This window comes from Daucus carota, chromosome 4 (genome assembly GCF_001625215.2).
Source record: "Daucus carota subsp. sativus chromosome 4, DH1 v3.0, whole genome shotgun sequence".
NCBI lineage: Eukaryota > Viridiplantae > Streptophyta > Magnoliopsida > Apiales > Apiaceae > Daucus > Daucus carota.
This window is the reverse complement of record NC_030384.2, coordinates 44,558,594-44,585,957: the sequence shown is the minus strand read 5'-3', so window position 1 is coordinate 44,585,957 and position 27,364 is coordinate 44,558,594. Positions and strand designations below refer to the sequence as shown.

The 27,364-nt window shown below is 34.1% G+C and overlaps 4 protein-coding genes and 1 non-coding gene across 6 annotated transcripts; 4 read left to right on the top strand and 1 right to left on the bottom strand.

The window, feature by feature from the left end:
- The first annotated feature begins 3,753 nt into the window (after window positions 1-3,753).
- Window positions 3,754-10,128, top strand: LOC108219218 (transcription factor bHLH48). The gene is made up of 7 exons (XM_017392539.2): window positions 3,754-4,434; window positions 4,525-4,641; window positions 4,757-4,822; window positions 6,444-6,512; window positions 6,880-6,951; window positions 9,184-9,397; window positions 9,805-10,128. The coding sequence occupies exons 1-7, from the start codon at window positions 3,991-3,993 to the stop codon at window positions 9,840-9,842; spliced, it is 1,020 nt and encodes a 339-aa protein (XP_017248028.1). The 5' UTR covers window positions 3,754-3,990; the 3' UTR covers window positions 9,843-10,128.
- A 1,698-nt stretch (window positions 10,129-11,826) lies between these two features.
- LOC108216300 (exopolygalacturonase) lies at window positions 11,827-16,002 on the top strand. Its single transcript, XM_017389025.2, has 3 exons — window positions 11,827-12,547; window positions 13,623-13,954; window positions 15,371-16,002. The coding sequence occupies exons 1-3, from the start codon at window positions 11,967-11,969 to the stop codon at window positions 15,856-15,858; spliced, it is 1,401 nt and encodes a 466-aa protein (XP_017244514.1). The 5' UTR covers window positions 11,827-11,966; the 3' UTR covers window positions 15,859-16,002.
- Window positions 16,003-17,891: 1,889 nt separating this feature from the next.
- On the top strand, window positions 17,892-21,220 carry LOC108216857 (putative pentatricopeptide repeat-containing protein At3g13770, mitochondrial). Of its 2 annotated transcripts, none has more exons than XM_064091052.1 (2): window positions 17,892-18,457; window positions 19,762-21,220. In XM_064091052.1, exons 1-2 carry the CDS (start codon window positions 17,968-17,970, stop codon window positions 21,153-21,155), a joined length of 1,884 nt encoding a protein of 627 aa, XP_063947122.1. In that variant the 5' UTR covers window positions 17,892-17,967; the 3' UTR covers window positions 21,156-21,220. The 2 variants fall into 2 exon arrangements, with proteins under 2 accessions (XP_063947122.1, XP_017245201.1); XM_017389712.2 differs by having other exon boundaries at window positions 19,711-21,220.
- A 94-nt stretch (window positions 21,221-21,314) lies between these two features.
- On the bottom strand, window positions 21,315-21,386 carry TRNAP-UGG (transfer RNA proline (anticodon UGG)). The gene has a single exon. It is a non-coding gene; the product is annotated as a tRNA-Pro (tRNA).
- Window positions 21,387-21,966: 580 nt separating this feature from the next.
- Window positions 21,967-22,679, top strand: LOC108216562 (uncharacterized). Its single transcript, XM_017389356.2, has one exon. It carries the CDS (start codon window positions 22,071-22,073, stop codon window positions 22,419-22,421), a length of 351 nt encoding a protein of 116 aa, XP_017244845.1. The 5' UTR covers window positions 21,967-22,070; the 3' UTR covers window positions 22,422-22,679.
- The last annotated feature ends 4,685 nt before the right edge of the window (window positions 22,680-27,364 follow it).

Sequence of the window (27,364 nt, the reverse complement as noted above, 5' to 3'; positions counted from 1 at the left end):
ATAAATTGAGGGATAAACATAGATGACAAGCTACTATATCAGTGTTCGGTGGCGGAACCAGGAATAATATTTAGGGGGGCTCAAATTTGGAAGCAAGTGAGATTGTGAGGGACCGATTGAAATTTGAATCGAACATTGATACCACATTCATTAAAGAGATACGACCATCTCTCTAGGTTGCACGTAGTTATTGGTTAAAAGGCCTAAAAGAGAACGTTTTCCGAGTGCATTAACATAAATACAGCAATAAGAAGCGGCGTCGAAAAAAAAAATTGACTCATAGTACATCGACTTTTTTTATGCCATTGTAGACCTCCGAAAAATCGTAAACAACCAATTTTAAGTGACATGGCCGCCGGAAAGGAGAGCGCATTTGAGCATATTGTCGCGGGTTCACGGCTGAATGAATTTATCGCAGTGAGAAGCTGAGTTAGAGTAGTGTTGTTTCTCAACGGTGAAGTAAGACCAAGTTCATGATGAGAGTGTGTGCGTATGACTTATGAGTGTACCTGTTTGAATGTATTTGTTAATCAGACTCTCTTTAGACTAAGAGCAAGTTCAAAGCAGAGAGAGAAAGAGAGTATGTATAACTATTATAATAATATATAGGATATAACAAGAAGAGATATGCTTTATAAATAAGGTTTCAAGAGGTTGTTCTAGTGATAGAAGGCATCACTAGGATATTGTTGGATCAACATTTTTCATCAAATATCCCAAATTTTGACTTAAGACGTGTTATAAGACATCTCTTGAACTCGATCTAAGTGCCCTAAATTATATTGACATGAATAATTCAGCGGGGGCTGGGAAAAAAATTAACACTGTTTTTTCGAGGTTAGGGGGGGCTCTAGCATCCCCTAGCCCCCCTCTGGTTCCGCCACTGTCAGTGTTGGACAGTGGTACTTGGAAGGGGAGGGAAGGCAGGAAAGAAGACAGCGGATGAAGCAAGTTGGCAACTTAACAAGTAAATGCTACAAGTAGTATGGTGTTTAGCTGGAAAGAGTAAAAATAGTAGCCCCGCTCTAGTTAAAAGCGACGTTATAAATGCAAGATAATGACCCATCAGTCTCGCTTCTACGGTTATAATATAGTGTCGGGTCACGGTCCCCTCCCCTGCGCCACTTAACCACTAAGTACCCCCCCTCCCTCCATATCTACGCCCCCTCCTATACATCTCTCTCCCTCTCTCCCATCTCTCTCTCTCTCTCCCTCGCTCTCTCCCTCTCTCCCATCTCTCTCTCTCCCCCCAACACAACGTTGCTTTCCCTGTACTTCATTTGCCTAATTGCCTTATTTCCATTTCCTCGCTTTCTTTTTTAATTATCAAACTAGCATAAAAGCCCGTGCGAGGCACGGGACTCTAGTTTTTGTTGTGTTTTAAATAATATTCGTGTGTTATCATATTATTCCGAGTATAACTATTACGTCTTATTTTTTAACTGAATATGTAAATATGAAATGTAACATTTGCAATCTAATAGCATTGATAGTAATAATATGTACTATATTCAAAAAAAAATTATGGATCAAAAATAACATTTGAACTTATTTTTCTATATTCAAATTCGTTAGGATATAGAGGCCACTGCCATATTATCTACATGTTCAAAATTATATTCGAAGTTAATACTGAAACTTTTAGAATTTAAATATATTATACCTCACTAAAAAGATCTGTAATTTATTGTTGAAAATTATTAAATTATTTCATCCAATATGAAAACTTGTTCTTGATATGTGAATTACGATATCCTAAATCATGATTAGATGAAGATGTGTGATCCGCGTTGTTTTATATTTATTTCTCTTTTTTTGAGCGCACGTTTGTGTAATAGTTAAGTGATATATGATGGACAGACCATCAACACATTATTTTTTAGCATATATTGCACACACCTTGTATAAATAATAATTGAAACATATATTGTATGTAAAAGATCCTACCTTAATTTATTTTAAAAGCATCAATTGAACTACTAACTTTATAATTGTACCCGAAAAATTCCTACACGTTTGATGTGGATTATTCTTTTAATTTTCATATCAATTATATAGTACTTCAATATCTTATTTTTTTTTGTTAATTTAAAATATTAGATGATTATTACTTTGATACCGCGTGTTATAATATTGTCTTGTTATAAAATATTAATTTTTTATCATTAGTTTTCAGAGCTTGTTGATTAAGACTTTTAGTGATTTTTCATGTAATTGTTATAAACCAGATGTCAAATAGCAAAAATAGAGTAGATGTCAGTTAGGCACCATAAAATTCATGAAAATAAGAAATATTTAGTTTAATTAGTCGTATAGTTACTTTTTGAGCTTTGTGCAAACTCACATTTTTAAATATTATGATACTCTTATTTCTTAGGGGTGAGCAATGTAGCATATCATGTTCAATTGTTAAATATCAAATCAGGTCTTCGATATTATGGATTATGGAAAACTATTCTTGTTCTAATCCCGTTTAATCAGATATTAGTTTTCACCTTATCGCGTCGGATTATCCATTTCAGAATTAATTATATTTTATTAGTTTAATTTGTAAATGATTAATTAATTTAATTATAGTTTGAATCATTTTATTTAACTCGTATGTTATACATTGATGGATGGCATATTAAAATTATAGTTTTAAGACTTTAATATATATATATATATACATATATATATATATATAATTTATTTCCCTGTGTTATTTTATTTTAAGCAAGTAAAATTTATAACTCAATTCTTTTTAGTAGGTCTCGTAAACACGTTTTATTATTATTTGGTTGACTTTTGATTAACAACATAGAATTTCCCTAAATTCACTTTTGTATCACAAGTTATATAATATTTCAAATACCAAAATCACATCATTTAGACATATTTTCTAACACCAAATTTGATGTCTTTGTCACTATTCTTATATCTATACTTTTTTTTTTTTGAAAAGATTTGGTTACACGTCGAATTTTGAATTCATAAGTTTAAAATAAAAAGTAATCTAAATAAAATTATTCTTTCAGTTATCTTATTTTATGTTTTTCAAAATATTGTAATCTCTTGATAAGTCACCTTTTATAATTAAAGAAAAATAATATGACATGGTCCATGTTGAAAGTCCATCAATTTTTCCTTTCAAAGATGCTCATCGAAATCTTAGTTTTGGTACTTATTTCTCACATGCATGACTTAAATTTCTCTAATATTGTACCGATACTCGTTTAAAGTATTAAGTTAGATTTGAATTCGTCCAATTTTAATCAAATATGAATTATATCCATTTTTTGAAGTCTGAAACATGCCTCGAACCCAATTGTTCAAAAAATTTTTCAAATTTAAATTTATTACGTTAGTAATTAATTTATGGATATTAATCTATCATGTAAAAAACATATGAGACTTACCTGAAATAATAACTTATCTCAAATAAATGTTTCTCAAAAACTTATCTCAAATTAATAAATAAATAAGATATTGAAAAGAATATAAATACAATAGTTTTAATGTATGAGTTTAATGCTTTTGAGTAAAAAAATTAATTGCCTATGTAGCTCAAGTGGTTTGAGTGGTGTAATTGTAATGAAGAGGGCTTGGGTTCGAGTCCGATGAATACCATTTTTTTTATATGTATGAGGAGGAGTTAGGTTCGGAGTTAGGCTCGGGTTCGGAGCTAGGTAATTTATTTGCTCAGGATGGAGGCTTGACACGAACGTGTTGGGCTATTATATATATAAGTAGATAAGTAGATAAGTAGATTATAATATTCACTGACCTCCATTGATACCCTCTATCTAGCTCTAGCTGCCTGCCTTTTCACACACATAAATCTCTCTCTCTCTCTCTCTCTCTCTCTCTCTCATATACTACGTCTGCTGTTGGAAAGTGTCAAGTACCATTTACATCTTATTGTTTCTCTCTTTGGCTGTGTACCTCAACAATTTAACTTTAAAGGACTCAGACTTAAACATTTTAATTAATCAATTGAAATATATTCACATGGAGCCAACAGAGGAGGTCCGATCCGGTAAATTAGTCGAAGAAATCGCCGACGAGTCACTCCGATTCGGAGAAGAGCTTCAAACCTTGATGTCCGTGCCTCCGGAATCCGGTAATTCTTTCACCGCTCTTTTAGAACTCCCGCCAAATCAAGCCGTCAAGCTCTTGCACACGCCGGAAAAACTCGCCGGAGAAGCTCAACAGCCAAAACTCTATCCTTACGCTCCTATTTTCCCGTCTAATCCTGCTTTAATTGACCGAGCTTCGAAATTCTCTGTTTTCGCGACGGAGAATTCGCCGGAGAGGAGTTCAATTCCGGCGAATTACGTGAAGCAGGAGCCTGTGGAGTCTGAATCGCATCGTAATTCGTCACCAGGAATGTCTGATTCAGTGGTTCCGAATAGTGATCAAAAGTCGAGTAAGCGGAAAGAGAGGGAAAAGAAGGTAGGGAGTGCCCAACTACGGTTTTTAGGGTTTCTATTTCTGGTAATTATTGTTTTTGTGGCTAATTTGATGGCTTGTTTGTGAATTTAGGCGAAAGCACCCTCGAAAAAGAGTAAAAATGCGGAGAATGACAAGGAGAAGCTCCCTTATGTTCACGTCCGAGCTCGTCGAGGCCAAGCTACAGATAGCCATAGCTTAGCTGAAAGAGTAATCTCATAATTAGCTCCATTCTTAATTTGTCATTAGTGTTAAGTACTTGTATATATACTTATCTTATTATTGTGTGATTATGATGTATTTTTCAATTATAATGTGGGGGCAGGCGAGGAGAGAGAAGATAAATGCTAGGATGAAGTTGCTCCAGGAACTGGTCCCAGGTTGCAACAAGGTGCTGATTTCTTTCAAGTTTCAAGTATTTAATAATCATTTATAATTAGATTAATTGTGTTGATGTTAATGAAAAGTTGCCTACTGAGAATTATTATAAAATTTACCAGCTGCTTGGTTGGTGTATACTGTATAGTATCTATATAAGGACTTCTTTGTTATTAAAATTAAAAAAAGAACTTGCTTCTTGTTTTAGTTTTGGTTTTGCAAGTACCAAAGTACATGTCATTTTTCTCTATAGAGTGGCGTGCTGTATTAATTTATTTCTGGGGTGTAATTAACTGTACCAGGGGACAAGGGGATGCTCAAGTGGTCAGATATCCTTATAAATAGCAAAAAATGCCATCTGATTAATTAAATGAAATTTGGGAATCACTCAATGTCAAATACAGCGAAGCATGTAACTTCTAAAGCTAATCTTGATCTGGGTTGGGCCCAGCTACTATATCTGTTCTTAACTTGATTAAGTCTTTGAGAATTTTCTTAGGCACTTGAGTGGTGCATATTACAAACAAAATATCAGAGGGAGGGGATGAATCCAAAAATAATTACTAAACCGAGATTTTGTTTCCGACTAACTAAAGGTATTGACATTTATATGTCTATGATGTGATAGTTTTCAACCATGGCAGAAAGTAGACTCTTTTAAGCATCTCAAATAGATTAGGCATGTAATAGCATTTGCTGTCATAAGTTGGCTTAAATTAATGAGTAATAGCTTTTCCCCTATCAAAATTATATTGGATTACAGAAGAGCTAATTTGATGAAACTGCCAGGACATTTAGTTTTTGCTATTCCTGATCGTTAGTGTAAAAGACCTTCCACAGATGACAGGAAGGGCTCATTCTCACTTCAAGTGTCTGCAAAGTTTATAGATTTAGAGAATAAATTTAAAGTGCTTGCAGTAACCTTCAAATTATGCTATCTATATGAAGTGTTTAGCACTTTTGGGGGTTTTAAGTAGCCCTGACAATTTGGTACCCTACTGAAAACACATGGACAATTTGGTACACGACGTGACAACACGACACGAAAAGTTAGTGTTTGGGTTTCAGTTTTTGGGACACGAACAGAAAAATACACGGTGAATTTAGTGTCGAATATGGATTTTCATTTTATATACACAAAAGTGCACGATATAAATATATCTTTAAATAAATAAATATATTTTCATGTAAAAAATATATATTTACATATATAATATATATATATGTCAATAGTTGTACACAATTGTATGCAAATAGAAATATTTAATATATATTTCATAAAATAATACAGAAAAAATGTATTTTTAAAATATATTTTTTAATTAAATGCTATTATTAAATTTATATTAATCATAGACGAAAACTACACGACTTGGTTCGAAACGGATATGGGTTTGAGATTAGGTACACAAATCTTAAACTGGTCGGATATGGGTACACGAAACACGAAAGTACACGACACTAAAGAACATGACATGACACGATTGACAGGTCTAGTTTTAAGTAATCAGAACAGAGCACTTTAGAATTTCACGAAGTGGCATGTTATCTGGAGTAGTGAATATTACCTGCTTCAAGCGCCAATAGCTTCTTCCTGTACTGGAACAAGAAAATTTATGTGGATTACGTTGCAGATTTCAGGTACAGCAATGGTATTGGACGAGATCATCAATCATGTACAATCTCTACAACGCCAAGTCGAGGTTAGGCATATGTTTTATGCACATAGTGTTTTTTATTCTAGATGTATATGCCTGCTAAATATATTGGTTAGTCAAATTGATATACTAGAAGTTTGCTTTATTGTTAAGTTGGGGATAATTAATGATCTTTGCCTAAGATCTAAACTAACCAGGAAAATGATACTTTCAACCTAGTTATAATGCATGCCTATATTGATTGTAAAGCTAAAGCTCGTCAATATACTGGTTTCTGTTATAGTCTTCCCTTTACGTGCTGATGATTGTTAATGTTTCCCAGCAAGATAGTAAGGTGCTGTCTGCAATAGTTTAATTGAACAATGACATTTAGTTTAAACATCTCCTCTTTTGTGTTTATATTTTGATTCAGTTCTTATCGATGAGACTTGCTGCTGTAAATCCAAGAGTTGATATCAATCTAGATGGTCTCTTTGCCACAGAAGTAAGTGTGCTCAACAAATTTTACTTATTATTTGCAGTAATAGCAATTAGTTTTTAATTTCAAGCAACAGGACTGGCACCGATGAATTATTACTCAGATGTAGCTTGTGTTATACAGTTTTTGGGTAAATTTGGCATCACTTAATGTTTTTCTTATCTCTAAGAAATCAAACCATTTTCCAATTCATTATAGTCAAAATATTTAGGCCGAAATTGTTTGGTCTTGGTTTTAGTCTGTTAGGTTCCTTTCTGAATCAGTGAAGTACGAATAAATGAGACTCTAAGTATCTCACTGTTTTTGTTTTTATTTGACTACAATTGCAGCTCTTTCTTTTCAACATGTGTTATATTTATATCTTACTTTATCAACTTCTATATAATCTGTTTTAGTCTTAATTTATCTTTAGATTTTAGAATTGAAATAAGTACTTTGAGGCACTATTTTTTCTCATATTTGTTACTTTGTTGTTATCAATCTTCTCCATTCTTTCTCACTTTTTTTTTGGGTACGTTACATATAATTCAATGCATTAGATTTTAAGTATTCAGGAATAGGGAGTGAAGATTTGAACCACTGACCTTTGGTATAAGAGGATGGAAGAAGTCCTGACACCAAGTTATCAATGAACACTAGGACCCTTGCATTTTTTATTTCTTTTTGGTGATTCTTTCTTAGTATTCTATTGTACGATGTACATAATAGTTTAGACATCAACAGAGGGATTCATTCTGTTGATTGTTGTATTTCAGGCTTTCAGCTAATTAAAAATAATAGTCTAGCAATTTCATAACTAAGACTCCCTGAGTATTATAATAACTATGATAACTAGCAGATCACAGGCGGCTTGGATTTTGTATTTAAGACATAAGAATTTATATATTACTTTCTTATGATTTGTATCTAAAGTCATGATTTTCATATGCAGTTTTCAACTGTTCTATGAATTTTGACTAGTCTATATTTGAAGCATCAACGTAAATATAATAGTTGGACAAAAATATTCTATTAGAAATATATATACTTTAGTTTTTTTTTAATGATACTACTTCATATATTAATCTTTAATAGCATTGTCATTTACAATATATGTAATGTTGGAGTATTGCGTTTATATTTTTTGTTTCCTGAGAAAAAAAATAAAATTTAGAAGAAAAAAATATCAGCCGGAAAATAATGGTTAGAGGATCAAGCACCTTTAGGCTCTAGGCAATCCCAGCCCAAGATTAAACTTTTACCAACTCGGTTACGCCAACTATTTAATTACTCCATATTATGAGTCTTAGTTAGCTGGGTTGTTGTCTCTAAATAATTGAGGTTGGTTTATGAAGCCATCTACATATTAATGGATAACCAACCCAACAGGTGCAAGTTTAATGATTCGAGTTGATAGTTTTAGGACCATCTTGCCAGCTCTGAACATTATCCTGCTGGATACCGTAAAAACATCCATCATAAATTTGCAAGTGGGAAGGACAATAAAATATTTGGACTTCTTTAAATGCTCTTCTTTCTTGGGTCCCTGTACAATATCTCAAAGGATAGTGTTTTACCTTTAATATAGAGGCAAGACAGTGGTCAGATTTGGACCTTCTGTTTCGCATATTTACCTCCTCAACTGCTTGTTAAGATGCCAAAAGGGTAACGTCAAGCTCGGGTTACTTTCAATTTGTATTAGGAATTACTATTGCAAGGTCTCCCAGGACAATAGGTCCCCCAACGCAGTCACTAGACATGGTAGAATGGGCATCTGACAGATGTTCCCTAATAAGTACCTTACACATGATATCTTTTTATTGTATATATGTAACCATGTCACTTGAGGTCTCAGCAGAATTTGCAAGTTTTAAAATACATCTTTGCATTTCTAAATCAGAATGAAAATCAAATAGCATGGTTTGGTGCAATGAGTATTATAATATAGTTAAGTAGGTATGTCTGGGACCCTGTTTGCCTAAGCCCCTAAAAGGCTAAAACAGGTAAGTTATCTTTTGAGTCTGGAGTTGTTGCAAGCACAAAAAGTTGCATCGAAGTTAAAATTTCCAGAAAAGTAAATTATATATATGTTAAGAATTCAATAAAATTATATAGCCAAACAGACTAATTATGAATTTATAAAATCGCTCCTAACAATAAGTTATAGATTGAAGACTAGATTCACACAAATTTACTGCCTGACAAATTTTTGTGTCATTAATTGTATTAGATTTTACATTATTTCTTTTAATCTTTAAGGGTGGATCGATGATAGAAAGCAGCTTTCCAGGAGTTTGTATGCCAACGACCTGTATGGAAGGACAAGTCAATGGAAGCATCAACAGACAGCAATATCAACATTTATGGCCGTTTGACTTGCTCCATCAGCCTTCCTGGGTTAGGGAAGAAGACAACACTAACTTTGTTACGCCAGATAATTCACTTTTAAGCTATGATTCGGTGGCAAATTCAGGTAATTTACACATATCATAATACCTGGTTTCAAGCATATAATTATTTTTTAAACAGTGTGCTTTTACTCTTATAAACCAGCTATGATGTTGGTACATGCTATGTTACCCTTACCTATATTTCATTGAGAATATTGGACCCTGTTCATTTGGGTTTCAATATATCGCCAAGTTCGACATTAGGACATGTTTTCAAGTCTGACACATTAATCTAACCAAAATAATTTTAGGACAAATTTTATTTTGTAGTCTAGTAGACATAGTGATGCATGGAGTAAGAAATGAATTAGTCTGTCCACCCAGTTTGATTAACAATATAACAAAACGGCTGTTTTTGGGTTGACAAGAGTAATAAGTGCTTGTGATGATATTGAAATTGTAATATATTTAAGGTTGTTTTGTGCCACAGCTTCTTTGCAATCAAACCAGCTGAAGATGGAGATGTGAAGATTGAGGGAAGTCACAGGCATTAAGGATAGCTAGATTGTATATATTGGATATAGTATTAGTAGATAGTGGATAAACAGAGGGGACGCCTCTGCGTTAAATTAGCTTTTGTTGCAACAGTCAGAATTCCTTAGCTGCTGGGAGATTTCTAGTATATTGTATCTTTAATACTAACTTGGAGATTCATTTGTTTCGCCATTTAAGCGTGAAGTGATTGATCTCTTAAAGAAGGAAAAGAACAGCCAAGCGGAGAAGCTATATATGTTATGGAATATGTTTGTGGTGAGTGGTGACCGTTTATTACATTATTTAATCTTCCTGCTCTTTACCACAAGTCTCTCATTTCTTAAAGAGTGATGGCTTGGTCGGCCAGTGGTTAACTGGTGTTTTCAGTACACCGTGGCGTTATGATTAGGAATAAGACTGTCCTTCGCCCATGTTTTAGTACTAGTACTTGTGACACAAGGACGCCTAAATCCAGAGTACAATAATTCAGACTATATAGTTGTCATAGTATCAGACTTGTAGGGCAGCCATATTAATAGGAGCCAACGGAGCTGTGTTTTCCTTTTCAAATAGATAACGTGTCATGGTCTGATGATAAACACTGTTCTAACAAATGTTCTGTATTAATTAATGCTTAAAATTCAGAAAATGTTGTAACAGAGAATTTTATTTAGAGATATATTAATTTATAATTATAAATGTCATAATGAACTGACCTTACAATCTCATATTAAGTATAGAAATGATAGATTCCGTGTTTGTATTAACAATTTATGAAACGAAGGCCGAACCCGCTATTTAAGCACGTGGATAAGTCGCACCTGATTGTTATAGTTTAAAGAATAAAGTAATGTTTCCATAAGGAAATGGAGAAAACGTAACTAATAGAAAGACAAGCTCCTCATTTCGTATCCCCCTATTTTTCCCTTTGGCGGATAGAGTTTATTTTGTTTCCAACTTCGGACGGATTTTATATAATGCTTCACAATTCTTGCTTGTTACTCCCTCCGTCCCGGTCATCTCAAACAGTTTCCTCTTTGGGATGTCCCATCATTTCTATACATTCCTAAAATAGCAACTTTTAATAATGTAAAACACTATTACACCAACTATTTTCTTCCACTATCTTCATTTTATAATAATATAAACACTATTACACCCACTACTTTCCCCCACTATCACACATCTATAATTAAATATAAATGGGTCCCGCCACTTTACTTACTTTTTTATCTAACTTTACTCATTTTTTACACGTTTTCTTGGTCTCCGTGTCCACACCAAATGTATACTATCTATTGGGACGGAGGGAGTACTTTTTAGGGTTCTCTTAGAGCATCTCCAACGTTGTTGGCTATAATCGTTGGCTAAATGAGACATGTAAGACATTATGTAAAATTTGCTAACCTGTAAGAATTTTTGCTTTAATGGTATTGGCTATATTGATCGACTATAATTTAAAAATAGTATGTTATTAATATTTTAGATTGTTAAAATAGAATATATCAGTTCAATATGGTAACAAATGATGTGCAATCATCCTACAGATTTCTTAGATTTTTTACAGACTTGTAGAGGTTCGAAAAATTTGACTATCCATAGGAGGTTGACTAAAATTATAGACAATAGCTAGGTGTGGTGAGTATCAATTTTTCGAGCTGTTTGCTAAAATTTTTTATTTTTAGTATGCAACTCATCTTTTAGCCAAGAGCTTTCAATGTTTGGAAAAGCTCTTACACCATCAATTCCATCGCAATTCATATTATAGTTATGGTGGTGCCGAATCATTTTGAGATGTACACGATTTTATCCACATCCATACTAGCAGTTAAACGAGCCCCTGCACAACGAATTCAAAAATAGCACAAGCTGTAAAGCTTCACTCAAGTTGATGTTCTTCCTTTGAAGCAATTCAACAATCACATGTATGCCAACAAATCCAAGATAAGGTTTGCACTATATATTTGATCACATTATTGCAGAATATAATAATGCGAGATCAAGTTGATCCCGTTTCGAAAAATAAAAAAATATTATAAGGTGCACGATGCTGTTGGCCTAACAATTGCAAACATTGTAAATCGATCTACTCGTAATAATCTTCCTCTCATCGCAAAAATGAAATTTTATTTTTCCGCATTTTCAAATTTAGTTATATTATTATCCATATGTTTCACAACTCAATCTTCCAGCTCAGAAATAATTCAACTACCCCAGTCAATTTTAACGCTTTCCGTCACTGACTACGGCGCCGTCGGCGACGGCGTTCACTACGACACTCCGTACATCCAAGCCGCCGTCAACGACTGCCACGCTCTCGGCGGCGGCCACGTCATCTTCCCGCCGGGAAGGTACCTAACGGCTACAATATTCCTGAAATCCGGCGTGGTATTGGAAGTGCAAGAGAATGCGACGATCCTGGGAGGAACGAAGCAGAGGGATTATCCGGCGGAGAATAGCCGGTGGTACGTGGTGGTGGCGGAGGATGCGGAGAATGTGGGGATCACCGGCGGCGGGGAGATTAATGGACAGGGGTTGAAGTTTGTTAAGAGATTTGATGAGAGGAAAAATGTTATGGTGAGCTGGAATACAAGTGGGGCCTGTTTGGGTGATGAGTGTAGGCCCAGGCTCGTGGGATTTTTACGCAGTAAAAATGTTCGGGTTTGGAATGTGAACTTGATTCAGCCTGCGTACTGGTGGTGAGTCTTTTTCTTTTTTACTCCCTCTCTTTCTAAATTAATCGCTTATAGCTGTTGTTTCTGTGCCCCGCAGATTCGGAAAAGTTTTTTTTTTTTCTTCTTAATATTTGACATTAGTGTAAAAAGTGATTTGAATGAGATGCGAGATGAAAGAGTTTAGAAGTGTCGCAAGATTTCACATTATCTTTTATCATGTTAAAATAATATAGTCAATTCATGTAACTACGATCATCGAAACAAAATATCTTACAGATTCGATAAATTTTTCATAATATGATATAAGTCAATTTAGCCAATCATTTTTAGCCAACACTATTGGAGATGCTCTTAGCCATTATGTGTTATGAAATTTTACGGCATAAATTATGGAATTTGTTGTTATTATATTAGCTAATTATGCATCATTTCTAAGGCGCCCCAGTGAACCCTTGTTAGAACTACGAATAAGGACCGAGAAATGACAGTGCAAGTAGAGTGAAATCTGTGGGATCATATACTATGTGTTTTACCTCCACTTTTAGGGGTCGTTTGGTTCGCCGGGTGGTATGGAGTTGGAATGAGGAATCAGGTTAAGATGATATGGGTTTAAGGTATCATATTTGATATCATGTGTTTGGTTGTGTTCTAAAATTAATATATTCAATTTTAAAAAAAATTATATTACTATTAATTAAAAAATTAAAAAAAATATTATAATATTATATTTTTGCATCATTGATAATTGTCGTATTACAAATTAATATTTAATTATTGAAATAGAGCCAAAATATCGAAAATGAAATTGATATCCATACCCACCTCCTCTCTTGGGTATCAAAAACCCATACCTTGGGGGTTTGAGGTATGGGTTTGAAAGTTTAATTTTTACAACCAAACAGCAGGTATGGGTTTGGAATGAACAAAACTCATACCTGATTCCAGATCCCCGTCAATCAAACGACCCCTTCGTCTGATATGCCTTTAAGAGTTTATGGATAAATTTAGTTGCTGATGGGTCTCCTACTTGATAGTTTCCATACTTTTTAGTTTTCTTATGTATATTTCTATCTAAAAAAGACGTTTTAACTATATGCAGCTTGCACCTGGTACAGTGTGAAAATTCATTGATACATGATGTCTCAATATATGGAGATTTCAATACACCAAACAATGATGGAATAGATATAGATGATTCCAATAATACATTCATTACTAGATGCAACATTAACACTGGAGATGATGCTATTTGCCCAAAAACATATGATGGTCCTCTCTATAACCTTACCGCGACTGATTGTTGGATTCGAACAAAATCTTCAGCTATCAAACTTGGAAGTGCTAGCTGGTTTGACTTCAAGGGTCTGGTTTTTGATAATATCACCATAGTAGAATCTCACAGAGGACTTGGTCTACAGATTCGAGATGGAGGTAAGTATAATATCTTATTTATTGTAGAAATTCTGGTGACCATTTACTTAGGTTGGTGCCCATATCATATGTGTTGTAATACCGCTGTGCCAAAATGATAGTATATTCCTGTTTTGAGACGTGATATCAGCTTACCAAATCTTATTCAAGTTCGTTTCAGTCGAGGATATTCTCTCATTTTAGGATACCAGGGTACACATGTAAGAAAAGTTATGCTAGGACATTCATCACCAGATGTAATGTTGTCTTTATATATGATGATTCAAGTCAAAAATATTACTAGATATTAAAGTACATCCAAAGAATCAAACTTAGTCCCATATGATACCACTACCCCAGGTGCACTCTATATATTAGAAATTATATGAACGTGATAATATTACCACTACCCGAGGAGCCAAAATTGCAAGAAAAACCAAATTGCTAAACTTTTTCTGGAAATGCTCAAGTTACTTTTACTTGGTCATCATAGTAGCTGGTTCATTATGTTATTATTGATATGTTTAGAATTCTTGTTGCTTTTACACTGATTTGGGACTCCTTTTTAGTGGTGTTTTAAAAATAGCCCAGGCGGTCATAAAATGCCCCAAGTCAGTCCTAGGTGGCAATTTAGGCGGGGGGGGGGGGGGGGGGGGGGGGTTTCCTTGAAAAAATGATCAACATCCCGCAGGCAATCATATTTTACAACTTAAATGTTAAAAAAATAAATAGTTACAAAAAAACCTATTAACTTCTAGGTAACTCGGTCTTATTTAATTTCTTTGTATATCGCGTGGAAGCAATGTGTGGTACTATAAATCTATTTACATGGGTAGTCTTATATTTTATGTAACACATATATATTTAATATTTGATGGTATCTATAAGTGAAATTCACAGCTAGTAGCACAAAATTGTCATGACTATTTATTTATATCTAATTTTAATAATCTAAATTTGAAATCATTCCAATTAATCTTTGATCTATCGATTAATTGTTTAAAGGTACCCCGACCGCCCTAGGATGTTTAGCGATTTTTAGAACATTGCTTTTTGGTACTTGAGTCAGTTGGAAGGATATGCGAAAGTTACAAAGTGAATCTTTGTGTCCTTCGTATTAGACGTGGGAGAAACTAGTATGATTTGCATCTGTTGCCTATGTGTGGTGCATACAGATAGAATATATTAGACGGGGAAATGAAAACAGAGAATTTGAAGAATGCATGGCATTTTCAGCAGCAAAATTTGAGGACTTGATGTTGAATTTTGCTGCTGATTGTGTAAATGCTTTAAATCTTTCCATTTTCATCTCTCCGTTCATCAGTATTGTTTTTAGTTTTAAACCCACACCCGCTCCTCAATGCACCTGCACATCTCGTGTACTTTTTGTTGAACTACTAATTGAAGATTTTGTTGTGATTTTTTGTTCTTGTACAGGAAATGTAAGTGATATAACTTTCTCAAATATAAATATCACCACAAGATACTATGACCCGTCATGGTGGGGAAGAGCAGAACCTATATATGTGACAACCTGCCCCAGAAATGAAGATTCGAAATCGGGTTCAATATCCAATCTACTATTTGTTAACATCACTGCAACTTCAGAAAACGGTGTCTTCTTATCTGGATGTAAAGGTGGAACTCTGCGCAACTTGAAATTTGAGAATGTGAATCTCACTTACAGGAGATGGACAAATTATATGGATGGTTTAGTAGACTACAGGCCAGGATGTCAAGGACTAGTTAATCATAGTTCTGCCGGTTTTCTAATGGAACATATCGACGGATTTGAAGCTGTAAATGTGAATATGGGATGGGGAGAAGAACACTTGGGGAGGTGGAACACTCCTTTGGATTTCAAGCCTTCAACTGTAAATAACATCTCTTTAATTAATTTCCACTCCGGTTTATTCAAACAGTGACGGTCTCGAGAGGCCGTCAATTCATTCTTTTGATCAAACAAGAGTTAAATTATACTCTATATAAAGTTTCCCAGGGGAGAAGCTCTTTATTCTGAGATGATGGAGCTTAAATAAACTTATATCTATTGATTTAAAGTTTTAGAATTGAGCGTTGGCTTTGCAAAGAAGTATACCTTTTTAGCCTGCAAAAACATCTTTCTTTTTTAATAATTTATGTCTACTAAATATAACATGATCAAATTGAATTTGAATTTTTTTTTTTTGACCAGAAATTGAATTTGATTTAAAACATAAATTTATGACTTTTATGACTTTGTATGGTACTAGTAGTACAGTAATACTCCCTCCGTCTCATTTTATAGGTCTTTTTTGATATTAAAATTTGTCTGAATATACTTGTCCATCTCTTCTTTCAATACAACTTTATCTCTATATTAATTATGACTTTTTTGAAATTCAATATTATTCTCATTTCTCAATGCACTAAATCATTATATTTATTGTGATTTTTTTGAAATTCAACTCTATTCTCCATTATCAATATACCAATTAATGATACATGCCATAAAATTATATCTAACCAAATAACCAATCATTTTCTTAATATACATGTTTATTTCAAAATAGACCTATAACTTGAGATCGAGGGAGTATCATTATTACACAAGCAACATTGTTTTTAATCTCAAAGACCGTTATTTAACCAAACTCCTTTGTCTTCTTAGAATCATTAAGATCGTGTGCCTTGCAAAAATATGAACATAACATGTTAAAGAGATAACAACACCCACCGATCAATTAACTTTTTGAACTTTTTTGCTTTGTGATCTGTGGGTATCTGGCTTTTTATTTTCACACTACATGTCTACATGTATGTTCACGGTTTGCATGTTGCCGGCTCACATTTCTTTCATTGCCGTTAGATATTTATTTAAACTGACTGAGGTGGTGAGGTCCATTGATAACATTTCTTTCATTATTGCTAGATATTTATTTATATTTATCGGGACAAAATAATATTTACCAAAACCGTCTAGAATAAACTATATATTATATACTTAGAAACGCATCGACATAAATATAGACTTAAAGGTTTTGGAGAAATACTAACACAATATGTTTCAAATACGGTAACCTAATTGCTTTCTATATTACCCTTTCTAACCTTTCTAAAAAGGAACATCTTGTAATAGCGTTTCTCGAATTTGAATTAATTTGTCTCAGCTATTATTCTCATCAATTACCATAACCCTTACATATTTATTTTACTTTTTAATTAAACATAACACAAACTTGTTCTCACTTTATATAATTTTAGTTACTCCCATTTTTTCATAAAATCTGGGATGTTTTTCAGGAACATTTAAATTGTAAATTATATTACTAAAACTATGGTATAGTTTTATATACCATCTCAATTGTAGTGAAAAATAAGAATAAAATAAATTATTTGAGATTTTTTATCAGCGAAAACTAGTGCAAGCCTTTCACGACAGTTAAGAAAAAAGAAGTTTGATAGATTTTTTTAGAATTTTGAGGAGAGAACGAGAATTATCCAACTTAGATATTATATTTTGCTTAATTGGCAGAGTACTTTATATTGATTTTTTTTTCCTGTCTGTTAAATTATTCAAATAAAAGTTTATTGAAAAACAATTTTAGCGAAAGTTTTTTCGTTTTTTTAAGTTAACCGAAAGCTCATCGTGAAGGGTAACCATTCAAGAGTCTATTTGTCCCGACTTTTTAACTTTAAACTGACAAATGTCATTCTGTGTAATAAGTCGGAAGTTGTTTTAAAGTTGAAAATAAGCCGGAAACTGACTTAAAGTTCGAAGTTAGTTTGAGGTATTTTTTCAGTAATTTAATTTTTTTAAACCATTTTTTAGAAAAACTACTTATAAGATATATGTTGTCCATAAATCACATTATTTTTAATAATTCATAAATTATTTAATAAATTAAAATTAACCAAACAAATATTTTAAACTCATAATTTATCATGTATGTCGGTTTAAGTCATAATTCAGGTTAATTCGTGATAATTTGGAGACTCAGCTAGGCTCAGGGTTGGATACCTTGCCCGTTGCCAATTCCAGGTTATACAAACACATGAACCTGAAAAACATACAAAAATGTACTTCACTCCTGAATCATTCTCTTCATATATTCTCTTCCACTTCGAACACAATGATCCGCAAACTAACCTCTTATTCCCTCCCGCCAAATTCAACAAACTCAAAATTTGCAATTTCTAACAGTAACCTAAAACAGGCCTTGTTAGAAATGGCCTTCCAGGGTACTGAAATGAAGTTTGAAGGCTATGATTTGCTGTTAAACGAGTGTGTAAGCCAAAAGGGTCTCATAGAAGGCCAGAGAGTCCAGGCCCACATGATCAAAACCCAGTATCTTCCACCTGTGTATCTCAGAAACAGGTTGATTGTTTTTTACACGAAGTGTGAGTGCCTGGAAGATGCCAGGATGGTGTTTGATGAAATTCCTGAGAGGAATGTTGTTTCTTGGACGGCTATGATATCGGGTTATTCGCGGAGAGGGTATGCCTCGGAAGCTCTTGTTCTTTTTGTAGAGATGTTAAAGTCAGGTAGATTTTTAGTAAGTAGTCTATTTATTAAGCAAATTATTGCTTGATGTTGCTATTATTTTTTTTCAGTATCATTAGCTTGCAGAATTTCTTCCATCTTGCCGACTTGCCATGGCTTTATTATAAATTTTATACTAGTAATTTTGTGTATTTACTATATTGAATATCTAAAAGTGTTAAGGGAAAAGTTTTTGGCCCCCTCTATTGGCTTCATACCTGCTCACACGCTACAGAAGAGTAGGCTTTTTTTAAAATCCCTTACTATGTTGTAACACCCCCAGAAGTAGCTTGTTTTGTTGGAGTAAATGAATTCGGAAGAAATAGAATGAAATTGGAACTATGTTATGGATAATTGTTTATAAATTTCATTCTTACTCCATTCCATTCTTTACACCCTACACCAGAGACTACAACCCCAATTTAAGAAGGAATGCTCCATTCCTTCCCATACTTAATTTCTTTTTAAACCTCATTAAAACAATTTTGCGATAACTCAATTTTTTCAGAACTTCCCTCCTACCTCTATTATTTTCATTTACTTCCAATCATTGCATTCCATTCCATTCTCCCCTACCATACACAACATTAAGGTTTTAGGAGAACTGATCACTTAACATATTTGACCAATTAGCTTAATTTACTTGAATGCAATTTTACTTTGTTGACAGATCAATATTTGTGGACCATTGATCCCTTACCATGTTCTGCTTTTATATAAAGGAAGTGCCACTCGTAAAACACAAATTCCGGAGGATAAAACTTCTAACTACTTAGATGAAATGTGTTCTGGTAGGTTTTGAGAAAGTAAACTTTTAATCATTAAATCTTTCAATGTTTTCACAACACAGACAGAAGAGTCTAATTTTGTTCAGATTCCTCGGCTGCCACCATTGGAACCAACGAAGCAAATGACGCCCCCCAACCCCAAGCACTGCCAGGCTAGGGGGGAAAGTGCCACAGTTGAGCGTTTCTGTCCAATCACTACTTGGAAAGAAAATTAAAAGATAAAAGATCACATCTTCAGCTGTTGGCAAGTGTAACATATACATGAAGCATCCATCTTTAAGCTTTGTGTCGTAATCTAACTTATCAGTTAGCACTAATTCTATGCCTCAGAAGCTAGATACTCAAATTGATATTTTGTTTCTAGAGTTACATCTCAAGACTACATACAATTAAATGGCTTACACTCAGGTGGTTATCTTCTTTTTAGCATTTAAGTGTGGATTGTAAGATGAAGTTTTTTTTTCCAGGTATTGAACCTAATGAGTTTACATTTGCGACTGTTCTTACATCTTGCTCAGGAGTCTCCGGGCTCCTCCACGGGAGGCAAATCCATAGCCATATAATAAAGTTGAGTTTTGACGCCCATGTGTATGTTGGAAGCTCACTTCTTGACCTGTATGCCAAAACGGGTTGGATCCATGAAGCACGAGTGGTGTTTGATGGCTTGCCAGAGAGGGATGTTGTTTCTTGCACTGCTATCATTTCAGGCTATGCTCAGTTGGGTTTTGACGAAGAGGCTTTAAAGTTATTCTGTCAGTTGCAGGAAGAGGGAATGATCTCCAATTATGTAACGTATGCCAGTGTTTTGACTGCAATATCTGGTCTTGCTGCATATGAACATGGAAGGCAAGTTCACAGCCATGTACTTAGGTTTCAACTGCCATCCTACGCGGTTCTTCAGAATTCTTTGATTGATATGTATTCAAAATGTGGAAACCTCACATACTCAAGAAGGATATTCGATAACATGTCTGAAAGAACTGTCATAACATGGAATACGATGCTTGTAGGATATAGCAAACATGGAAGAGGACAGGATGCTGTTAAGGTTTTTGAATTAATGAGAGAAGAAAATAAAGTTTTGCCTGATAAAGTTACGTTTTTGGCTTTGTTATCTGCTTGTAGCCATGGAGGGATGGAAAATAGAGGACTAGAATTTTTTGATGAGATGGTGCGTGGAAAAACTGGCGTTGAGCCAGATATTGGACATTATGGGACTGTTGTTGATTTGCTTGGACGCGCTGGACAAATAGAAAAGGCATTTAAATTTGTAAAGGATATGCCATTTGAACCAACTGGTGCAATTTGGGGTTCACTCTTAGGTGCTTGTAGTGTTCACCAGAATGTTGACATTGGACAGTATGTTGGTAGTCAACTATTAATAATAGAACCTGAAAATGCTGGTAATTATGTAGTTCTTTCAAATCTGCTCGCATCCGCAGGAAGGTGGAATGAAGTAAGAGTGGTAAGGGATATGATGATGGAGAAGGCCATAACAAAGGAGCCAGGAAAGAGCTGGATTGAATTGGATAAAACCATTCACACTTTCCATGCAGATGATCGATCACATCCACAGAAGGAAGAGGTAGCAGAAAAGGTAAGAGAGATGTCAGTCAAGGTTAGGGAAGCTGGTTATGTCCCAAATCTGTCTTGTGTATTATATGATGTAGATGAGGAGCAGAAAGGGAAAATGCTGCTGGGGCATAGTGAAAAGCTGGCTTTGGCTTTTGCACTAATGTGTACCCCTCAAAAAAGGCCTATTCGAGTAATGAAAAATCTCCGCATCTGCGTTGATTGCCATAATTTTGCCAAATTTGTATCTAAAATTTATGAAAGAGAAATATATTTAAGGGATAAAAGCCGATATCATCATATTGTTGATGGTGTCTGTTCATGTGGAAACTATTGGTGACTATAAACTGTCATGTCTTTTGTAAAAAAAAATTTTTCTTGTTACATTTCGCAATCTTTGATGGATGGTTTTAGCTTGGATGCGGTAGTTACAGTGAGTCCTGTGAAATAGAACATTTGCAGGGCTGAAAAGCAATATTCAACTAGTCTTGGGAAAAAGGGGGCATTCCGAGAATCGAACTCGGGACCTCTCGCACCCAAAGCGAGAATCATACCACTAGACCAAATGCCCTTCGATGTGCAAAATGTGGCAGAGAGTATTATAATACTCTGATTAGTAAATGAGCACAGAAACCACAACCGGGCTAATATTGCTAGTTTTTAGAATTAAAAACCCTTGTTTTTTTTGATATTTGGCCAAAAGTATTCTTTTTCTTTTTTTGATCTTTAACAAATAAAATATATCTTTTATTGTTAAATTATAGAGTATCAATAAGGGAGGGTATGTCGCATTTTGAATTGAACTTGTTCTTAATGAAATTGATTTTTAATGGGTTATTTGAATTCATGAAAGTTATATGTTTTTTAATTTGATTAGAATAAATTAATTGATCAAACGGGTATTTCACTTGAGAGCTATTTTATTTTTTTCAAATAAGATCTGAGATCAGTATGTTAGTATATTAATTACAGAAAAACGATTAAAGTTTACGAACTCAATAACTTCATCCGGTAACCTTTTTTGTAAATTATTTTCTATGATCATTTTATAAAAGGACCTTATTAATCTAAATCACAAAAATTTTACAAGTTTATGGAATATAGAATTGTACGTTATCCCTCTTTTTTCATGTGACGACGTCGTATATTGGAGAATACCAAGAAGCCCTTGCAAAAACTGAGATCCAAAAAAGGGCAACACGTACAAATACAATCTCTCACTCCCCTCCCCTCCCCCCTCTCTCTCTCTAAACAGATGGCGTCCGCGAAACCCTTCGCCACCGCCGCCGGCACTCTCCGCAGCCGGCTAAGCACAAGCCTCCGTCTTAGAGGCGGCGGCGCCGGTCCAAGCCGATGGACAAGCCCGGGTCACCAAGAACACCCCAACGGTTATTTCCTGAACCGGACTCCCTTACCTCCAGGTCAATCCAGAAAGTGGGAAGACTGGGAGTTACCTTGCTACGTCACCAGCTTCCTCACCATCGTCATCCTCGGCGTTGGGCTCAACGCCAAGCCCGATCTCACTATCGAAACTTGGGCCCACCAGAAAGCCCTAGAGCGTCTCGAGGCTCAGCAGATGGCTCCCCTTTCCGATGAATCGGACTGAGATTGTGGGTATGGCTTGAAATTTGGCCGTTGTAGCCCTAATTTTGATGGAGTCAATTAGGGTTTTGGAGATAATATTCATGAATGTTATGTTTATATGATTTTGTTGTTTTAGCCTGTGCTTTACTTTACTTCCTTTCAATAATGAGCTGACTAGTCAAAACTTGGCCTAAGCTTGCTTACTGCATTCTGGCCGTTAATTTGGATGCTTTTTCGATAACTTTACCAGTATTTTTATGTATTGTTCTTTTGCTATTAATTAGCCTGTTTCGTAGTTTCATCGCGTGCTGAGATGCTATGGTGATGTCTATTAATAATGTGGTAGGGGATATGCTGCAAATTAGGGGTGTATGGTAAGTGTATGGACTTGTCATTATTGATCTGGAAAAATACTCAAAGATATAGCTGTATTAAAATTCTGTGCAACTCATACAAAGAAGCCCACTGAAATTTGCATAAATTAACCAGAAGTGTTTATTATTTTAAAGTGTATTACCAGTTAAAGGTGATGTGAAAATTACTTGGTTTTTGATATACAATTATGTTTATAAAGGAGGTTCTCTTTTAATAATTGATTATATATTTTTGAGTATGGAAGAAGAATGCTTCTAATTTCAAGTGGGCACTGGCCAGTATTCGAGTTACAGCTGTCATAAAGTTGTGTATCTTTATTTCGTGTTTATTTTCCAGTTTTTTATGAGCAGTACACCCTTTATAACACCCCTTATGGCATCGGTATAGTAGAGACATTGCATACAGAGTCCTCAAGTTGTACTAAATCTTATGTTTAAGGATTTATTTGATGTGGAGCAAGGAACTAAAAAATTGATTTGTATGCACTTCAATTTATTATTTAAGGATAAAGTTGTAATATATTATAGTCCATTAAATAGATTATTAGGAGTATTCTTGGTTTTGGTAGTAGTTATTGTACTTGAAATGATTGGAGGTATTTTTGTTTGTTAGTAAGGTTAGTTGGTATCAAGAAGATATAGAATAGTAGTAGTATGTTATTGTTAGGATTTTTTTGGGTTTTTTCATACTCCTAAATAAGAAATTGTAGTTTGTTATTATTCGGATTTCTATCAGATTATTTTTTTGAGATTTTTTTATCTTCTTATGGATCGTGATCCATCAGATTCTCTTTCTTTCACATTTGGAGCTGTTGGAACTCTGGGGGTAGTGGTTCCTCAGCTGAATTCCATCTGGGGATATTAGATTTTGTTAATATCCATGTCTCTCTTTTTTCCCCACATTTTTTCTCTTTAGCTTGTGCATGATATACTTTCCTCAGATACGTTAATTGTTGTCATTGTTATTAGCCTAGGAATGTCATTATATCTGCTTTGGCATTTTGTAAGATGGCTGCATCTTACTTGTCGTTTGTCTTGTGTGCTGTTCCATAAGTTTCTTTCATTTATTAGTATTGCTGTATAACTTCATTGATACGTTCTTAACAAATTTCAAGATATGTCTTCATCATACCTTTTCTGTATTTAAACCTTTACTATAATCCTTATCTACTTGCAGGCGGTTCCCAAAAAAATTTTGTTATGGCAAGTGGTGATGTTTTTCTTCGATATTGTATGATAATGTTGAATTTGAAGTATGCTTATTAGTTATGGATGTTGGAACTTTAAAGTTTAAACTAGCTTCTACTGCCCCACAAATTTCAAATAGTTTCTCAGAGGCACACAAAATTAGACCTCTTGTCCAAGCAATGTTGTTTCACTTATTTTTTCTTTTGGTCAGTTGCAATGTTGTTTCACTAGGTCAGTGGGATTGTTTCTGTTTATGACAAGGAGCCGGAGGTTCAACCTCTCACTTAATTGAATGCTTCCATGTGGTGTTTCCTATTGTCTCTTCTTGGTACTTTGCACTCATTTTTAGCTTAAATTTTGTGATTTCCTGTTACATGTGACTTGTGAGTAGTGTCTGTCAAGTTAATGGTTTGGAGCATACTAATGTTTCTTCTTCCTTTAAATTTTTTAAGTGAGATTGTGATATTTTTTAAGATGGTATATATGTCGACTGCAGTTTCATCTTAGTAGTCGTATTATAATTTGGTTATTATGTTGTATTATATTATACATGTTGCTTTTTGGTTACTGGTTTTGGCAAATGGCAAGGATTGGCGGTTCATGCCAACTTTTGCTTGTAACTGACATTAAACATGGGAATATGAAGATTTGGTGAAGTCATGAAGTATATGCCCCTTGGGTGTATGACCATTATCCATACTTATATTGGTGTATTGGTGTGTGGGCAGTGGGTTTTTAAACATTTCATTATACATTTTCATCCTGACACTAATATATGATAGGTGTCACATAATTGCCGACGATTGAATCATACTTGTCCATTGATGACACTTTACGCTGTAGTATATAAATAATCTTATAGAAAGCTGGAACTCTATGAGGTAACAATGCATGGTAAAGTTTTTAAAGATAAAATGATATAAATTGTGCCCAAGCACTCTGAAGTGGACAACTTTTGTATAGGAGTCACAGGTGGACTGAGTTGGGAAGAAAAATTAACTATTTCACACCTTTATTTTAAATATTATATATTACTAGCCTTTTAACCCGTGCGAAGCACGGGCGGGTATATAGTTCGTAATTTATTATTTATAATTTAAACTTTAACATCATTTTATTAATATTTTAGTATTAATTGATTGAATTTTAATTAAATTATATTATTCAACTGACTATATTTTCTCCCGATTACTTGAAAATGGATAAACCCTAATATATATGTGTGTGTTTGTGTCTGGATTTTAGTACATTTAATCCGAATTTAGTACATGTAGATTTAAAAATTAAAAAATCAGAAAATTCATATCTCCAAACATAGCCGATCGTATAATATCTTTGAAAAGATTCAGTAATCTAGTCAATCGAATTTCAACGTAATTTTGTAATCTTGGTTTTTTTGACAACAATAACTTTTAAGATTAAAGTTAGAAAGGTTATGTAATGGTTCGTGTTTATATTAAAATAGAACACCTTAAAGTTAAAAATAGTTATATGAAGGTTAATGTTAAAAGAAAGATATTCAAAATTGTATGTTTATAATTTTATTTACAACATCATTATAATTTTTTTAATGAAATATTATATGATAATGGATTGTTATGAGTATTTTTAGTATTTGAAACTGTTTAACAAATAATACTACTCCCTCCGTCCCCCTCAATTGTTTACATTGGAGGGGGACACGGAGACCAAGACAATGTATGGAAAATGAGTAAAGTTAGATGAAAAGTGGGTAAAGTGGTGGGACCCATCAATATTTAATAATAGATTTGAGATAGTGGAGGAAAGTAGTGGGTGTAATAGTAGTTTTTATTGTTAAATATGAGATAGTGGGGGAAGATAGTGGATGTAATGATGGAAAAAACTTACTATTTATAGTAATGTAAAGAAATGAGAGGGACGTCCCAAAACGGTAACTGTAAAAAAATGAGAGGGACAGAGGGAGTAATAGACTCCACATTTAGACTTGTAGTACCAAAATGAGAGTACCAAACCGAAAAATATAACTAAAACTTTGGATTACAAATTATATCAAATGTTGGCTTATTACAGTATAGTATAGATTATTTGAAATCAAATTAAACAGCGTGCTTGCTATTTTTATGGATGCTATTTACCACCTGCATTGGACTTAGGGGTGTAGACGGCTCGGCGAAACCGACCGAACCAACCCAAACCAACCATATTTCATCCGAACCAATCCGAATTTTTTTGACCCGATTGATAATTGGATTAAAAAATGAGTAACCTGATTTAATTGGGTTGGACACGGGTTTTGGTTTTTTTTAACCGATCCAACCCAACCCGATTAAAAAATATTAAATTACACGTAAAAATTATTCACCCCACCCCACTAACTCATAATATGTTAGCCTAGTCGATTTAACTAATTGTTGATTTGTTGTGCTTTGCTAATTATTGTTTTGTTGTGCTTTACTAATTGTTTCTGTTCAACTTAATTTTTAAATTTATTGCTGTAATTCTGAAGCTTCTGGTATCTAGCTTAACTTGGTATCGAGTCTTAATTGTTTTGGTCAGTAGTGCATGTTTTTTAAGATGTTATAGTACTTAACTCATTTTGTATATACTAGATATTTCACTTGCTTGTTGTAGTACATTCAGTTAAAGTTTTATTTTTTGATGTGTCGAAATTTGGTTTTGCTAATTTATGGAAAGAAATTATTTTATATATCATAACCCGATCAAACCGATCCGAACCAATCCGAACCGAAATAATACAAATTGGTTTGGGTTATGAATTTAATTTTTATGGTTTGGGTTGAGAATTCGAAAACCCGATTTAATTGGGTTGGGTCATTAAATTTCTTTAACCCGCCCAACCCGAACCGTGTACACCCCTAATTGGACTTGCACGAGAGTCGAGAGGTCTCAAACTCATCAAAGCATTAGAGCATCTCCAAGAGCCTCCTTGTTGGCTCTTAAATATAATATAAAAAATGTGGCTCTTAGCAATTTAGAACAAAGTTAAGAGTGTAAACTCCAACAATACTCTCTACTTTGCTTCTCTATTTCATGTTTTATTCATATACTGGGCTCCACTACAACAAAAGAGAGTGAAAGATGGAGGTGAATTTGAGAGAAAGATTTTTCTATTGTAAAAAAATAAGTTAGGAGCCATGTGGTGGCTCTTAACTTTGAGGAGAGAGGAGAGAGAAACAAGAGGCTAAGATTTAAGAGTCACTTAAAAGTCTCTTGAAGCAACATTTTTTCTCTCCCTCAAATCTCAAGTTAGGAGTGTAAATGAAGAGCCTCTCGGAGATGCTCTTATCGATCAATAACTTTGAAGTTTTATTTTATTAGTGGCCGACTCCGTTACAATGGACAATTGGGGTGACGTGCATCAGCCGTGCAACTGGAAACATAGGCAACTTGGATCAAAGAT

Coding starts and splice junctions, on each gene's coding strand:
- LOC108219218 (XM_017392539.2), top strand. CDS start 3,991: ATGGAGCCAACAGAGGAGGTCCGATCCGGTAAATTAGTCGAAGAAATC. Junction 6,513..6,879: donor CTCTACAACGCCAAGTCGAG/GTTAGGCATATG, acceptor ATTTTGATTCAG/TTCTTATCGATGAGACTTGC. Junction 6,952..9,183: donor ATGGTCTCTTTGCCACAGAA/GTAAGTGTGCTC, acceptor TTAATCTTTAAG/GGTGGATCGATGATAGAAAG.
- LOC108216300 (XM_017389025.2), top strand. CDS start 11,967: ATGAAATTTTATTTTTCCGCATTTTCAAATTTAGTTATATTATTATCC. Junction 12,548..13,622: donor ATTCAGCCTGCGTACTGGTG/GTGAGTCTTTTT, acceptor AACTATATGCAG/CTTGCACCTGGTACAGTGTG. Junction 13,955..15,370: donor TCTACAGATTCGAGATGGAG/GTAAGTATAATA, acceptor GTTCTTGTACAG/GAAATGTAAGTGATATAACT.
- LOC108216857 (XM_017389712.2), top strand. CDS start 17,968: ATGAACCTGAAAAACATACAAAAATGTACTTCACTCCTGAATCATTCT. Junction 18,458..19,710: donor TGTAGAGATGTTAAAGTCAG/GTAGATTTTTAG, acceptor TTTTTTTTCCAG/GTATTGAACCTAATGAGTTT.
- LOC108216562 (XM_017389356.2), top strand. CDS start 22,071: ATGGCGTCCGCGAAACCCTTCGCCACCGCCGCCGGCACTCTCCGCAGC.